This window comes from Notamacropus eugenii, chromosome 6, assembly GCF_028372415.1.
Source record: "Notamacropus eugenii isolate mMacEug1 chromosome 6, mMacEug1.pri_v2, whole genome shotgun sequence".
Taxonomy (NCBI): domain Eukaryota; kingdom Metazoa; phylum Chordata; class Mammalia; order Diprotodontia; family Macropodidae; genus Notamacropus; species Notamacropus eugenii.
In genome coordinates, this window is record NC_092877.1 from 98,260,411 (window position 1) to 98,278,446 (window position 18,036).

An 18,036-nucleotide genomic window follows, 5' to 3' on the forward strand; every position below is an offset into this window, starting at 1 on the left:
AAGTTTGAGATTCTGCAAATCTGTAATTTAATTTTACAAAACATTTGGAGATTTAGGGGGAGATCCAGAGGAGAGAAACTCTATAATTTTTAGAGATTTATATAAAATAAGCACAATGAGAATAGGTCAAAGATATTAAGGGAACTTGAAGAAGATAGTGCTAAAGGATGATATTATATAGATGGGGACTAGATCCGTAATTTCATTGTCACAGGGAAATCCTAGGTAAGGAAACTCAGCATTGCTGGTTGTTACCTTCTGCAACTTGTGGTCTTAAGGGAGTTTCCTAAAGCACTGAAAACTTTAAATGGGGAAGAAAAGAGAATAAACAATTCTATAACTCCTACTATATGGCAGGCGCTGTGCTAAGGAGTTTGAATTTTCGATTTTTACAACAATTCTGTCAAATGTTATCACCCCTATCCTCATTTTGCAATTGAGGAAACTGAGTCAGAGGTTAAGTCACTTGCCCAGAATTACATTGCTTGTATATATCTGAGGCTGCATTTGAACTGATTGTTCTGACTTCAAGTCCAGCATTCAACCCATACTGCTAACAGTTGCCTCTCAGACATTTGATCAGTCACACAGCCAGAATATGAAAGGCAGGACTTATCAGGTCTTCTAGGATTCAAGGGCAGCTCTTTATCCACTATTTCACAATGTTTTCATCTGATGTAATTTTGAACATTTTTATGTAGATGATCCTTACTGATCTATCTCAGCAGACATCAGATTAATAAAAGGTTTCTATTTCAGCAAAACCAGGTTTAGGTAGAGACGTGGAAAAAAATCTGAAATGTAATTAGTGAAATAAGTTGTCATGGTAAACTAGGAAACTTTGGTCTGGAGATGCTATCAACTATCTCAGAGAATCAAAGACCTTGTATGATTTAAACATTCCCTTGTTTAGAAGCAAGGAGTGGAAGCAGATAACCTTAGTAGATGCCTATTCAGATCAATGATTCCAAAATTCTCATCAATTCTCAAACAACCTGCAAGGAAAAAAAAATATTCAAAGAAAATAAAGAGTCCCCTTTAGTGGAAAATACATATATATCAGACTTATGATGTTTGCTTATCTCTTTATAACTCGTTGTGGTTCGTCAACAGGAGACAGTATGCTGTAGTGGAAAGAGCAATGAACTTGAAGTCAAAACCCTAAGTTCGAATAATGCCTCTAACACTTACTACTCTTGTGACCCTGGGGAAGTCACTTAGCTGCCCTGGGTTTCACTTTTCTTAACTGGCCTCTGATGTCCTTTCCAGATCAGGCTCTATGATATTTTGATACTCTGGTGTGTTCAGATAGATATTAGCATAATTTACCAAGGGGGATAAAGTACGATGAAGAAAATGATTTCACTCCTATCTTACTGGCCTCTCTTTAGCGTGATTCATTCTTTAACATTATTCTGTATCTGGGGCTTTGTCACCATTTCTTTTCTGCTGTTCAGAATTGTTCAGTTGAAATTCATGTCCTCAAACTCAATAGTCACTGTGCATCCCCACATAAAAATGTCTTACTCTCTGGAAAGCATGGATGGGTTAGATGTTCTCCTAAGAACATACAGTCTTGAGGAAGAAAGTCATTTGTAGTAATGAATTAGCTGTGAGAGCAACACACTATTTAAAGTGATCATTGCAACAGCAAGGATCATAATATATAGGCTTTGAATTTCGTGGAGGAAAGAAGCTAATGACATTCTGTTGTGTGTATTGAAGGGGATGGATCCACATTCAGTGAGGCCATCAAATACCAAAGCTTGGGAAATTTCTTAATTCTTTTAGGTCAATAAAGTAAAAGAATATTACTCTAGGGAAACAGTGAATTTCTTGAAGAAGTCAATAATTAGAGAGGTACTGTAGCATAATAGTGAGGAGACTTGCCATGAAACCGGATAGACTAAGGCTTAAATTGTGTTTCTTGTACAAAGTAGCTGTATGATCATGGGCAAGTAACTGAACCAGACAGTGCCCCAGAGAATTCATTAAGCTCATAAACTATAGATGAGTTGCCAATCAGTGAAGATAGTTTCATATCAGCATGCAGCTCATGCCAATGAAGCCTGGTCTAGACCACCTCACTAACATAAATAAATAGATCAGTAAACAGATGAGAGTGAGAGAGAGAGAGAGAGAGAGAGAGAGAGAGAGAGAGAGAGAGAGAGAGAGAGAGAGAGAGAAGGAGGGAGGAAGGGAGGGAGGGACAGAAAGAGACAGAGAGAGAGACAGAGAGAAAGAGACTGCCTTATTGTCCATTGCACTCCCACTTTCTTATAAATATCTCTTTTAAACCATGATAGTTGAAATGAGCATATGCTAAACTTGAAGAACCTTTCTCTAGTTTTTTTTCTGTGGCTCTTTACTTTGGTTAATCAGTTTATTGAACAAAAGATACTATGGTGCCTTTGATTCACTCAGTCGATCAAAAAGCATTTATTGAAAACCAGCCAAATGCTAGGTACTAGTTCTATAATAACAACCAAGTCAATAATATTAGTGAGCATGTAGACAGCACTTGTAAGTTTGAAAACTATTCTCTTATTTCTTTTGATCTTCATAACAATCTTATAAAGAAGAATGTGTGATTATCCTTGTTTTTTACACGTAAGAAACCAGACTGAGAGATGTTAAATGGTTTCCCAGGGTCACAAAGCTAGTAAGTGTGTAAAGAAAGAAAGAATCCCTTCTCATAAGGAGTATGTATTCTAATGTAACAAATAATCTAAGACAGGATAGTTTTGTTTCTGTTTTATTTTTTTAGATTTGGAGGAGGTGTCATTCAGTCCATTTTATAATACCAACATTCCTACCCTCTTAAAGATGAGGAAACCGAGATCCAAACGTCACCCAAGTTCACTTGGACAATTTGCGACAAGGCTAGGGCTAGAATTCAAATTTCCTGGCTACCCATTTAAGTTTCTTTTTTATTCATACTTCATTTCTCTAAGGATTTCTTATTTACATAGAGCTAAATCATAATTTAAAAGGCAGCATGTGCACAATACCTCCAGCAAAGTGCTCCCCTTATTATTTTCTAAAATTTTAACATTTTAACAAAATAGTAGCAATTAGTTAAATTAAGCCGATGGTTAAAGTGATGCTTATTGAAGTCTTTTAAATTCAATGTTTTTAAGAGGTATTTTTTATAAAATCAATATTCTACCTTATGTACACTGGTATTTTTACTTCAATTAAATGGAAAATACTCTCTCTAGAGAATACACACACACACACACACACACACACACACACACACACATACACACTAACCTTATAGCCTAGGAACGGAAAATAACTTTAAAGAAATTGGGCCCAAAATCCCCTCAGGAAGATGCAATAAGCAATTTTTTTTAAAAGCAAAATCATTGTCCTACAAAATTGTTTTGATAGTTTAAAACACATTGCTTCCTAAGCTGAAATCATCATTCAGTCAATCAAATATTTGACTCTTTCTGTGCCCAACATCATGAGGGACATGTTAAGTACTAAATTATGTAGTGCTGAGTATAATGACATTGGTATTTAGCCAGTCATATGAAAGTACCTTCATTGCCCATCCATAGTTTTGTTTCCAGTCTCAGGCAACATATTTAAGGACAAACACTGACAAGCAGGGGAAGCAGCTAGAGCAGAGTGATTCAGATGGTGAGGGGCTGGAAACAATAGCTTGAAGCACCTAAGGATATATAGCCTAGATGAGAAAAGACTTAAGGGACTTAGTAACCACCTTCAAGTCTCTGAAGTGCCATCAGCAGGAAGAAGAATTAGACTTATTTTACACAGCCCCAGAAGGCAGAGCTAAGAGCAGTGGGTGGAAGTGGTATACAGGCAGATTTTGAATTGATGGAAAGGAAAAAAATTCTGCTATACTGTTGAGATAGATGGTTTTAATTAAGTCTCTATTTTACTCCAATCAGTATTATTCAATTTAGTGAGATTCCATAGGGGTAATGATCATAGTGATATGCTTATCTATTAATATACATTTAGTCTTTCTAGTCAACTAATATTAATATAAGAATTACATATATTAATACATATTTTACATGTATTTAGGGATAATTAGAGAAGATAGATATTAGATAATTATAAGATTATTTCTTATAATAAACCCCAAACCTTTAAACTCTAAATTCACTGTTCATGAATATGTTGTTAAGTTCACTTGCCTACCCACAAAATGCTGACTGCATGACAAAGGTCAGTGTGGGTGAGAAGACCTCCACCTTCTTTTGCTTAATCACAGTGACCAAAACCAGGGTAGGTGGGATGTCTTGATGTGATATGGAAAATCCCCCAATTCATTTTTGTACCTGTGGACCACTCTCTCTTGCCCAATACAGGGAAGGAACCATCTTATGTGCACTTAGTCAGCAGACATAACCCTTACCTTGCTCATCCTGTGACCACCAATGGTAATGCATCATTTCTGTCCCTCCTAGAGGGTCAAGAGCAAGGATTATTAACTAATGAGACTGTATTTTACTTTACCTTTTCTATGTATTTGGATATCAGGTACTATAAAAGCAAAGCCCTGGGGACAAGGGGCATCTCAGAGGGTGAGGAAAATCTTAGGTCCACTTTATTAGATGGGGCCATGGACCCTTTAATAAAATACTATTGGCTCAGATATCTTCCTCAGTTTCTTTTATTTTAGATTGGACACATTTGGACCCCACATTGTGCAAATGAGATGAGCTATACTTAGAGAAAATGAGTTCCCATCACTAGATGTTTTCAAATGCTGGCTAGAGGACCACTTGTCAGGAATGCCATAGAGATAATTACACTTATGGAGTGGGCTGGTAGACCTCAGAAATCTAATTCTGAAATCTCATTTTACTAAATACAATAGATAAGCTGTTTTATTTTTCACTTGATTATATACACTACTTTACTATTTCCTAATTTTTTCACTATGAAAAACAAGTCTTTTAAGCCAAACTTTAATTTTTTTTGGTTTTCAGAAACTTGTGTCTTATATTTCCTTTGTATCATCTTCCATTTTTGAACCTGAAAGAACTATTCCATGAACACTGAGAATCTGACTTTGTGTCTGATTGCAATGTTTTTGGCTTTCATTTTCTAAATGCAAAGAAGCTAAATGAGTGAGATGATAGGAGATAGTTGACATTATGACATCATCTACTTCCATGATATTGAAAATTGATCAGATTGCATCAGAAATTTGTTTTATTTATTGTACTCCTACTATCTGAAGTAATCTGGAATTTCAAGTTTGAAAATAGTCACATCTCAAGAAGAGCCAGAGAGCAGTTATTACCAAGAACTGAAAAACATGAATTATGTAAAACATTTCAAGGACCCTGTGAATCATTTAAGAAGTTAATATAACTAAGAGTTGGTGAGTCCTGAAAAAGTTTCCATCTGAATTATCTAGCCCTTTCACACACAATTTCTTTAACACTATGTCATTTTGACCAGTCTTAGCCTTAATATCTCATAGGATCATATGGTTTCATAGGATCATAGATTTAGGGCTATGAAGAACTCTGAAGTGATTGAGTTCAATTCCTTCATTTTATAGATGAAGAAACTAAGGCACAAAAAAAGACAGTTGTTTTGCCCAGAGCCTCATGGCTACTAAGTGTTTTAGTATTCCAAAAGGTCATTGATTTCATTGATGGAGGAATTCTGTCTTTCAGAGCACAACATCTACACCCCCTAGTAGGTTAGAAGTTCCTAGTATCATGAATGGTTACGCTCAGTTCTCAGTGCTGTGTCTCTCCTTGGGCTTGTATTTCTTAATAGTTGAAAATAAATGCCAATAGAAACCACTGACATTTCTCTAAATTTTATTTGTGTAATTTACAAACCCAATTTAATTCAATTCAACACTGTGAGAGAAATAGCAACACAAAAGAAAACATGACAGTAAATTGAGACCTAGCCGTCCACCCCTTGCTTTTTTATGCATACTATCATAATAGCTACTTAGATATCTACATGAGTAAGTAATTTAACCTTTCCATGACTACAGGCAAACAAGACCATAAATTATAGAAGAGATGCTAACCATTATCAAGGTGAAGGTTCGCATACTCAGGGATCACCAGGTTGATGAAATCAACCCTCTAGTAACTGATAACAACCACTCTATGCTACTCTTAAGTTTTCACTCCTTTTTTTATGATAGCAAGGAAAGGGGGCATAAATATATGCATGAATTACATAAAGGTCACATTAAAAATAGTTAATTGAATGAAATTGAAAAAGTTTTCTTTGAAATCCTTGTAACCTTCTTAATTAGTGTATTAGAAATAGTTTTGAATTTGGAATTAGGGTCTAGGTTCAAATCACAGCTCTGATTTACTCTCTGTGGCCAAATGAAATGATTACACTTATAAAGGACTTAGAATAATGTCAGACACATGATAGGTACTTACTAAATTCCTGTTTTCCTTCCCGCTTTTTGACCTTGGTCAAGTCACTTAATCCTTTTTCAGTTTCAGTTTCCTCATCTGTAAACCACAATTTCTAAGGTCTCTTAGCCCAAATCTATGAATCGATATTTTTACATACATACACACATACACATACAAACACATACACACAGAAAATTTAAGTAATGTTACTACTGTAAGAGGGCATTTATATTTTTCTTAAAGTGGGTCAGAATATATGAATTTTGTTTTATCAAGATGCTTGAAATGAAGAAGAAAAATTAGGAAAATTATATCCCCAATCTTTAATTTAAATAATTTGGATATTTCAAGTTAAAAAAGGGGGGAGGAAGGATTTGCATTCATGGAGAGTTGGTATGTTTGCCTAAATAATCTACCTTATATAGAGTTTCATATCTAAAATTACAGATCTGAAATCTAGAAAAGCCATCAGAATATCATGTATTCTAGTCTTCTGTTTTCTGACAGTGAAGGTATCAGTACTCATATTGATGAGTAATGATAAGGCAACTCAAGGTTTGGATTTTCAGTAACTTCTCCAAGATTTCACAATTTCTAATTCTTAGGTGGGAAACAAAAACACAACCTCTTTTCTCTTCCTGCTATAGTAGGTTTGTGAAATCAAATGTAAAGGCATATCAGAGGAGAAACAATACCATTTTTAGACACTGGAATGGGAATCAAAATGGGACTGGAATGGGAATCAAAAGACCTGACTTTAATCCCCAGATCTGTCAATTTCTTGGACAAATTATTCCTCCTGAGCTCTAGTTGTCTTAGATTGGATTAGATACCTCCCATATAGAAAAAATTATATGATTTTAATGGCATGACATTATAAAACAGACACTGAAAATGATATGGATTTTTTTCTCTCTGCATTTGAGTGAGCTATATAATTTACCTCTCTATTTTTCTATTTCATTGTTTTATTCTGAAAAAGTGACTTATCACAATTGTCTCTCAAAGTTATATCTACTACCCACACAGGATATTAATATATTTCTTGAAAAAAAAAGTCCTTTCTCTTCCATACATATTCTCTAACCTGCTTCTTTCAAGATTTTTAGTAACAATATGAATGAAAGAATATTTTAATTTTTGAATCACCACTGATAAATCGAGGCCATATTTTATGTGTGACTTTAAAGAACAGCCTATTCATCCTGACCTTTTGGTTGTCAATTGAATTCTAGATGATTGATTTATAAGAGTTGTTGTGAATAATTCTTCATGACCCCATGTGGGATGTTCATAGCAAAGGTACTGGAGTGGTTTGCTGTTTCTTGCCCCAGTGGATTAAGGCAAATGAAGGTTAAGTGAATTGTCCAGGTCTTACAGCTAGTGAGTCTGAGACTGGATTTGAACTCAGGTCTTCCTGACTCCAGACCTAGCACTCTATCCACTGAGCCACCTAGCTGCCTCATATGTATAAGAGAGACATTCCCAAAGCTTTCTACAACCACTTGTGATATTTTTGCCAGACGAATTAAAATTTTAGTGTATTTTCCAATGAGCTTTTGTTTTGTTGTAATTATGAGCTATGATCTAGTTAAATCAAAGATAGATGCTCTTTGTCTATACCTGAATCTCCATTTTGACTTCTGGTTAACCTCTAATAGAATGTGTCTACAAAATATATTATTTACAGCAACTTGGGCTTTACCCTAAGCCAGGCCTGCACAACCTACAGCCCCTGGGTCCCAGGTTGTACAGGTCTGCCCTAAGGCATTACATTTAGGGGGGTGTTCATAGCACTTATATTTGTTTAGCAGAGTAAGCTTAGTTGGCAAGTATAATTAGTTAAAATAGTCATCTCCCAAATGGTCCTTGCCATTGCCCCTGATTGCAATCCCCAGTTGAATTCTGTCTCCTGTCAATGTAGCCCATTAAGGCGGATACCCCAGGGTTGCTGCCTCTCAACATAATCAACTGAAACTGTCATAGAAAGTTGATACGAGGGTGCATTTCATTCTGCTTGCCTGGGTTCTGCATCATGAATCTTGCTGCAGATGTGGAAAGTTCTGGCTCTGTTTGTCCATATTGCTTTAGAGTTTGAGAAGTGATTTAGAAATAACTTAGCAACTGGCTAATTATAAAGATGAGGCCATGGACATCAAATCATTCTATCACATGTTCCTTTTTAATAAACACATCAAGATCTTTTGTTTCCATTTGTCCAATTTTGTTGACTAACATGATAAACAGGAACTTTCAGAGTACCATCGGACCAATTTTCACAACCTGCTGCAACATTTGCATTTCACAGAAATAATCCCGACGAGCACTAATAGATGAATGTTGGTGCCATAATAAAACAGTATAAGGCATATTTACACCATCTTTACATAGAGAACATCATACACACAGGAAAACCACAGATCTGGAACAAAATAAATTCAATCCCCAGCACATCTTAAGTGTATCAGTTTGATCTGAAACAAATATTCATCCAAGCAACCTACCGATCTTTCCTTTTTTGTGTGTGACTTAATTTTAACATTGTGCTCATGCAAAAGAGAGATTTGCTTTATTGCATTAACAATGAGACATTTGGGAACTGGGTTCTATAACCATCTTCTAATATTTTATACTTCATGTTGCTTCATCCATATTAAGTCATGTATATTGGTGACATAATATGGGATGATATGATGACTGATGTTTGATGGACTACAAAATGACAAGATGTCCAGTTGACTAGAACTTGAAAAAATCAAGATTCCAAGATTCTTGATCATGCACATTTCCACTTCACGTTTACAAACTGCTTTAGATCAGACATATCATTTTTCATTTTGCATTGGTGTTTGTTTCATTTGTGGATTTTTTTTTCATTTTTTAGAAAAACAAAACAAAGCCAGGTACTGTCTACCATCTACTGTTTATGGAAAGAAGAGCAGCAAGGACCACACCACTGCAGAATAGACCATAAGGAGGACATCAGTCAGGTATTGGTAATTGAATCAGCATTGGATATTACTTGAAATATTTTGTGAAGCAAACAATTACTATAATCCATACTTCTGTAACAGTTCAGATTGCCACTGCCGTTTGCGTTCTGGAAAATAATCTGGAATGTGGATTTTTTTAAAATCCTGAATGCATTTTTTCATCTCTTCTTCCACACTCAACTTCTCACACACTTTCTTTTTAGAAAGGTTTGTTTCACGAGACTTGCTAATTAGCGTCTGAAAGAGTTCACTGTTCCTTCGTTTGTCTGGTGCTGGCATCCACTGCACAGGTGCCTTTTTTGAGGGACGATCCAATGTCAAAGTATTTGGTTGATGGGCTGCTGCCTGCTGAGCATTAGCTGGGTTGTCTTGTGGGGTGCTAGCTTCTGAGTGGCTGTCACAACTGGAAGTAGAGAGCTCATTACAGGAAGTCCCACTTTCACTTCCTTTGTCTGTGCCTTTACCTTGCTTCCTATCTTCGTGTTCTTGCTTGGGTGACACTGTTTTCTGGGGTGGTCCTAAAAGGAGAAATAGGAGAGAAAACAAATAGTGGGATGGTTAGACTGAACAGAAGCTACAGGTTCCCTAGACTTATCTTTAATCTAGGGTAAATCTTTGCTGTTGGGGAAATAAATCTACGCAATTCAAACCTCCTGGAAGTTAATGAAACATGCAGAATGTTGACAGTTTTTCTGTACCAGAAAGGCCTTTAGGCATGTTTAATGGGTTATTTGGTGATTATCTAGCATGGATCACTGAAACACGATTATTATCATTTACTAGTCCTGGTTGCCTTTCATAAAGCACTTAATTAAGTTGTTGTTTTCTCTAACTACTGTTAGTACATACCTGTCCAGTTTACATTTTGCTGCCAGGGAAATAAGCCTAGGGCTATTGCTGTCATTTTACAAAGTGGCAGTATTCTTGGAGGCCCAGGAGTACAATAGCATTATATATGCTTCTAGGGAAGAGATGGGTTTAAATCTTATATCCAGTCACTTAATCTTGTTTCCTGACTATTTTCTTGGAGAGAATGATGAAAGTAGTGAAAAAGACATTCCTTTGTGGGGGTGTGGGGGAGGAGCAAACTGTTCAGTGAAGATGTATAGGATGAAATACTCCGCTTCTCTGAAATATGATATTTGCCATTTGAGCTAAATTACCTATTAGGTAGATTTTAAGAAAGTTGTCGAGACAATTATTTAAAACAGACAGTTTATTTCCAGTAGGGCACATATCTTTTATAACGCTTGGCTTCACTGTAGGATTTAGAATCCATTTCTCAAACCCCAGAAATTATACAAAACTCTAGTAAGCATTTTGATGAACAAAAACCTAATCAGTCAGTCAGAAGCTTCAGTCCCCTTGCATTTCTGCTTTTCTGATGTCAAGGTGATTGAAACAGATCTTAAATAAATTGATATAAGAGCAAGCATTTATAGTGCATACACATATATACAAATATATATGTGTGTATGTGTGATTGTCTGTGTATGCACACACACACACACACCACATCTCAGTAAAAAATAAATTCTGTAGGAATAGAAACTCAATAACTTTTTGCTGCATTGCATTTCACTGTTTCTTGCGCGCTAGGCTAGCTATGTTTGTAGAAACCTGCAAGTCAAGATGGGCAATAAGATGTATTTCTCAGTCTTGAAGATAAAATATGAGATAATATCAGAGTTGTAATCTGGGTTGGTGGAGGGGCTCTCTACAAGAATGGAATTCTAGATTCTTTAAGTAATATGAAATAGAGAAAAATACCCACTCTATTTTAAATTGTGAAAGGAATGTCATACTACATGTGCAAACTAATATGGAATCTGAGCAGAGGAGAATAATGTTTAAATAATAAGTATAGTAGCCAGGTAAATCTGCTACTTATTTAATGTAGGGTTTGTTAAGATCCTTCTCTGAGGTTTTCTTAGAATGTTTATCCTCTTATTAACATGGTTAACGTCAAGGATATCCTTTATTCTGGTATTCCTGAGATAGTTTATATCCTAACTATCCTAACTTAAACTAACTATAGTTAGTTTAAGACCTGGAAGGGACCTTAGATTTCATGTATTTTAACCCCTTCATTTAAAGATGAAGATACTGATGTCTTAAGCAAATCACTTAACCTCCATTTGATGGTGGTTAAGCTTAAGTGATGAGACATGGCTAGTCATCCACATTGACTTGTAAAGGGAGGATGAACGAACTAGAGAAAGATGTAAATAGAGGAGAGAAACCCTTTGGATATTCCTCAGGCTTCTAATCTAATTTCCTTCTCCTATAAGAATATCACAACTCAAGAAAATGGAACCTATCCTTATTCTTATCTTTTCTATCACTCATATCACTGCCCTGCTTAGGTTTCTTCTACTCAACAGAGCCTCACAGATCAAATTAAACCAAGTATTTACTGAACACCTAGTATGTTTAAAACATTGACTGTACTGAGCATCATGGGGAATACAAGGCATATGTACACATAAAAAAAAAGGAAGTAAAGGTTTCTTTGCATGGGATTGTTGTCAAAGAAGGAATATCACCAAAAAAAAAAAAAAAACAACAAACAAAAAACATGTTGGCTATGAGTTATATCTTAAAGTATGGTTAAATGTTTGCAAGTAGGAAAGGGTATAGACTATTCTGTGACAACAAAGGCTGAGGGTAAGCTTTATCATGGCTAGCATCCACATCTGAATATCTTCCCTCCATCAACCACAGAGGAAAACAAAGGAACCTGACAGTAGGAGAAAAAGCTAAGAGATGGCAGATTTTCTTTCCTCTTTCTCCGCAAAACAACCATATTTAGAAAATTAAACTTTAAAAGACCTTAAAGATCATTGAATTCAACATCTTCAGATTATAGATTAGAAAACTGATATCCAGAGGGCAAAAGAAGAATTTTCCTTATGTATCAGAATAATGGCAAGAAGGTCACTAGAACCTATTTCTCCTGGTTCTTATCCCAGTGTCTCCTAAGACCTTTTGGTCTCAGTACTTTTTTATAGGGGCAACTTGGTGGTGCCATGCAGTGCTGGGTCTATGGTGTGTTCAGGGAAGACTAGCACTTTTGGTGTAGACCCACTTAAGTCTCACTTCTGGCTCCAAGAAGCTGTAGAATGCACAGCAGCCACATCTCATTAAACCCTACTGTCTGCTGAATAGACAAGCAAAACCAAGTTGAGGGGGAACTAAGGGGTCTCAAATTTATTGGTGAGTTAGAGAGGCACTGGCCCCAAATATATGAAGACTTTCCCTGGTGGAATGGGCAAATGAGAACAATTTGTTCCAACAGCCAAAAAGGCACTTCAAGCAGGTGCTGTTGAGCACTTAGAGCTTGGTTAGACATCAAAAATGGCATCTCACGCTGTCACCACTCATCTTGACTCTGTCCTGTCCCTGGACTGTGATGATTCTGCCGATGACTTCATGCAACTCTGCCTCACTTAAATCCAACTTCTGCGTGAATCAAGACATCACCTGCACCATTTTACCATTTTTACTTACTCTATAGCAGAGGACACAACTCTGATAGGCTGGCCACATTATTCAAATGTCAAACATACGCTTGCCAAAAAGATTATTTTATGCAAAACTCACACAGGACTAGTGCTCACAGAAAAAGTAATAGAAGGACACTCTCAAGGTTTCTTTTAAAAACATTGGAATTGATTGTGACATGGGAGACACTGGCACTGGACCCCTCTAAGGTGGTGTATCCTCATCAGAAGTGCTAGGCTGTATGAGCAAAACAGAATTGAAATAGCTCAAAAGGAAGGTGAGATGCACAAATTTAGAGTGTACCCTAAATGTTCAATGGACTATTTGCACCTTACGTTGGTCTGATCAGCCACAGTTGGACACACTCTAACTTGACAATAACATAGCAATGTCATTTTGGTCCTCTTCAAGAAAAAAGAGGACAACAATCAACCAACTAAGGACTAGAGTCATGAAGATTTGTCTTCCTGAATTCAAATATGGTCTCAGACACTTATGAGTTGTATGACCCTGGGAAAATTGTTTAGTCACAAGTCACTGTTTTCTTCCTCTATAAAACTAGCTGGAGAAGGAAGTGGCGAAAGCACTCCAGTATCTTTGCTGAGAAAACCACAGATGGGGTCACGAAGAACTGGATAAGACTGAAGATGACTGGGCAACAACTTCTTTACAATCTTCAAATAATTAAAGACCACTCAAAGAGTTTTTGTTTATGTGGATTATCTCTATTTAAATTTACCTATTATAAATTAAAACTGCTTAGTATTATTTTTAAAAAGTTGGCCTTGAAAATCCTCAAAAATATCTTAAGGACCTCAAGTGGTCCCTGGAGCTAATTTTGATATGCACTGCTTTAATTATACAATAACTAAGACAACTTTAATTTCAGGATCAGCCTTAGGCAGGAGGGGATTTTTTTAAGTATGATATCTCCTATTCGTTCAACATCATTCTATCTGCTGAGTCAGAACTTCCCTTGACAGGAGACAATATCTTTTTTTTTTTTTTTTTGCCATTAGAGATAAATGATTTAAAATAAATTCTTAGGAGAAGCAACACATTAATTGGAAAATAATTCAAGCTGGATTATAAGCAACTCATGCCAGATTGTGTCCCGATCAAATGAGAAGATGTTATTAGTAAGCATGCCAGATATCTCAAAGGGTAATAAGATAGAATACCTCTGCAGTAGAAGGATGAATAAATGGGAAATTGGAGACAGCACAAATTATTTTTTGCCAGCATTGTCATTGAATAAATGTATATTTGGTATCCTTTACGTGTACAAGGATATTAGACCAAAAGCTGGAAGGAACTTTGGTCACGCAGTCCAATTTCCCCATTTTAGACGTGAAGATATTAAGGGCCAGAGAGTATTTTTCTTCTCTAAGATCACATAGACAATGAATTGCACAGTCAGGATTTCAACCCAAATCCAGCTTTCCATATCATGGATGTTAGGGACTATAAGGGAGATAAACACATAACACTATTATACAAAGAAATGTACAGTGTTACAAGACTGCAACAAAAGGAGGCTCTTTGGAGCGAGAGGAAAGCAATCATGAAGAATATTGGGTCAAAGTTTGTCCTGTCAACAATCAGGAATAGAGAGGGGGGAGGCTGGTGTAACTCCACACCGAGGATCAAAGATCTAAAGCTAGAAAAGATCTTGGGTAGGGCTTTCATTTTTTTTAAAGGAAGAAACTGAAGGAGTCAAAAAAGTTAGGTGATTTGTTCCAGGTAACAGAGATCCTTACAGTATAATATCCTTTCCAGACTTTGAAAGTATAGAAGATGTTTTAAAATTGTTACCACTTTTAGTGTGCCATGATCTTGTGGCAAGAAATAAAACCATTAAAATTGGCTGTCTTGAGGAACTTTTAATTCCTAAACTCTAGTCATACACTGTCTATGAAGTTGCCCTAAGGAAGAAAGGACATATAACAGATATAAAAACTCAGTGTTAGAAGACCTATGATCTATTGATATATGACAAAAAAAAAGTTAACCCTATTTTGTCTGAACTATATTCTAGATACCAATGTGTTAATTATCTGTAAGAATCCTCTTTAAAAGAAAAGGATATTAACATAATTATAATTAAATTCTGTACAATTCTCTAAATTTATTTTTGGTTCAGACCTCCAATTTCATCAATGCAGGGACCTCCAGATGAGAAAATTTCCTCTATGACATTTCAGATTGCTCTGCAGTTTGAGAGTATGAGAATTTTTCCTGGAGACACTGAGAGGTTAAGTAATTTGCCATGGGTCACCCAGCTATTATATGTCAGAAGGAAGATCTGGACCCAGATCATCTTAGCTCAGAAGCCAGTCCTTTACCCAATCCATCATTCATTCTCTCTGATAAGTATTGATTTTGAATGTGATATTATCATTCCTATCATTGTTTTCATTACTTTAGTTGGGGTAAAGAGTAAGTAGCAATGGGTAAACCAGAGCTATATGCCATTTTTCACAGTGAAAGAAAATTAATTCAGAGGGAATAATGACTCACTTCAGTTATCTAATTTATTTGTGGATGTCTGCTAATTGCAGGCTTCCAGAAATGATTTAAATCTGAAATTTTTACGTCATTCCCTTCAATGGTCCAGAGCTACTCTAATTGACTTAAGTGCAATATGAATAATAATTGAAATAAAAGAATCTCTTCATATTCATGAACAGGAAGAGTGTCAGAACCTTTCTCCCCATGCTCTTCAAACAGTAATAGATGCAAATAGGCAAAGAAATGACTTTCTCCAGAGCGTTTTCCTCTTTTGACCTGTAATGTTAATTATGTTAATAACAGTTAAAGATCTTCCCCACCTATTAATGGGCCTGTCCATTCAGGGAAGCTTGATTAGGGGAGATTTGTTTTGTAGAAAGACCCACACCTTTTGTTAATTTGTAGTGAGGCAGGGGTTCTCAAGGGTTGTGATGCCCTCCTGCTCTATATGTGAGGTTTTGTTTAGAGGCTTACTCATTGGAAGTGTTGGTTTGGTCAGATAAGACTCTAGGTAACACTAAGGAGCCCCATGCTTTGAAAACACAGATGTTGGTGTTTCTCTCTCTGGTAACTATGTATGTAATGGTCAGACAGGTGGATATATCTGTTGATCTGTGATGTACGTATTGCTTATGGTCAGACAACTGGAAGCTCTGTTGGTTGATTTTTATTTTTCTGCTTGTATCTCTGAAGTTCAGGGTGCTGACTTTTTCCCCTGCACTAAGTGAATGATATATATATTGGATTAAAGTGATTATTGACCCCTCAAAAGTTGCTTTCCTTTTAAGAAAAGCAGATCTAAGAACTGTACCACAGGCCCTTCTGTGTATGCTGGGGTCCTTACTGCTACAAGGCCAGGGTACCAATCAGGCCTGGTCAAAAAAGTGTTTTGGAGGACTCATCGACATCTGTACTGGGATCTCTCTCTCTCTCTCTCTCTCTCTCTCTCTCTCTCTCTCTCTCTCTCTCTCTCTCCCCACACATACTCCATTGAACTGTTAAAGATAATTCATAGAATAGTCTAAATGGTTTGCCAAAAAAATTTCCTATCAAATTATAGATGGATCAGATTTAGTCATAAACACCAACTACTAAATATGGCTATTTATCTAGATATTTTTGTTAACCAACAGCCATTATTTAAATATTTGGAGATATTTTCATTATTGAATTATTCAGTTTTTATCCTTGATATTCAGTTGTGTAGACCAGAGTTCCCAAATAACAGTCCTACATCTCATAGACTCTGGACACTTTAAATTGGTGGCTGATGACCTACTTCCCTCCCCTGAGTTTGACTGGGATTCCAATAAAAAGAAGAAAGCTGCCAGAAACCTTTTCCACCCTCCTATTTTTACAAAGTCTCTGAGGCAGCAAAAACCGGGAGATCCTTGGTTATAGACCCTATGTTCTTTCCATTAAACCAGATACACATACTCAGTGTATGACTGTACTTTCAGCTTTCTCCTAAATCTCAAGAGTAGTTAGAACTCCAGAGTACGAAAATACAATGACAGAATTCAGAACATCTTTTAACTCTTTAAAAGAGTTTTAAAACTCTTTTTAAAACTGCCTTTCCACATGCGTTAACCACCTCTTGAATAAGATCCTGTAGGAGGCACTGGTATATATGAAGACAAAACAAAACTTCTCCTTTAAAGCAGCTTCCAATTGACCAAAGATATGATATATACATTGTCAACTGAAGATGCATAGGGACCCTTTGTATTGAAGGTAGCCATTGCCTGAGTCAAAGCTACATCATATTATGTAGATTCAACAAGGATAAACAATGGTCATTTTATTTCTGAGAAAAAAAAACTTACAGAAGAAAAAATTAGCATTTTCTTCCGTTTTGAGGTGCAAAAATTTGCAAATTAAAAGCAATAATAAAAGCATTACACCAGAGAAAATAAAGGAAATGGAGAGTATCTTAAAAAGGGACAAGGGATTATAAAAACTGGGCAAGATATGATTCTAGATTTATTCCATTAGGTTTTATTATACTCTAATAAAAAAGACAAAAAAGCTTCCACTCTACCTTCCCTTTTCCCCTGGATCACTTAGGCAGGGAGGGGCATATTTCTACCTTATCAATATGCATAATGCCTTCTAAAACAACATGTGATCCTACTAACTGGTGTTACCCTGTACAGACCTATTTATTTGCATGCTTATTTATTTTGGAGTATAATACAGGGTCATTTCCAAATGAAGTCTCTTGTGCAACTGCACACTTGACAAAACCTTTTATTTTAATCTCCTTACCTGCCTAGTGATGATAAAAAGACTCTATGTGGATAATGCGGCTGCAATAGACACAATTCCCAGAGGGGAGATTACCCTTTAATAGCGCTAAACTCAATGGCGTGTGAATGGTTATGTGGTGCTTGAATTGAATGAACCAATCTGTCTTAAAGATTAGAACCACATGGTCTCTAAGTAATAAGTAGCTTATCTCAAAAAGAGGGAAAAAAAAAATTATAGGGTAGAATTTGTGTGTCTGGGATGGGGGATTGAGGGTATCTGGATATTAAGGTTGTCTTTACATGCCCAATCAGCAAAATTTTGACATTAGATGGCATTTCTGAGGCAGTGTGATCCAATGAAAAGAATACTAAAGTCCAAAGATCTGG

General features: G+C 36.2%; 1 protein-coding gene across 1 annotated transcript in view; it reads right to left on the reverse strand.

Annotated features, from left to right (window-relative positions):
- Nucleotides 1-8,555: 8,555 nt before the first annotated feature.
- Nucleotides 8,556-18,036, reverse strand: part of KCTD8 (potassium channel tetramerization domain containing 8) — a 295,119-nt gene continuing 285,638 nt past the window's right edge. Inside the window, exon 2 of the mRNA XM_072620636.1 lies at nucleotides 8,556-9,903. Coding sequence (XP_072476737.1) covers nucleotides 9,443-9,903 — 461 coding nt within the window. The 3' untranslated portion in view covers nucleotides 8,556-9,442. The remainder of the gene's footprint in view (nucleotides 9,904-18,036) is intronic.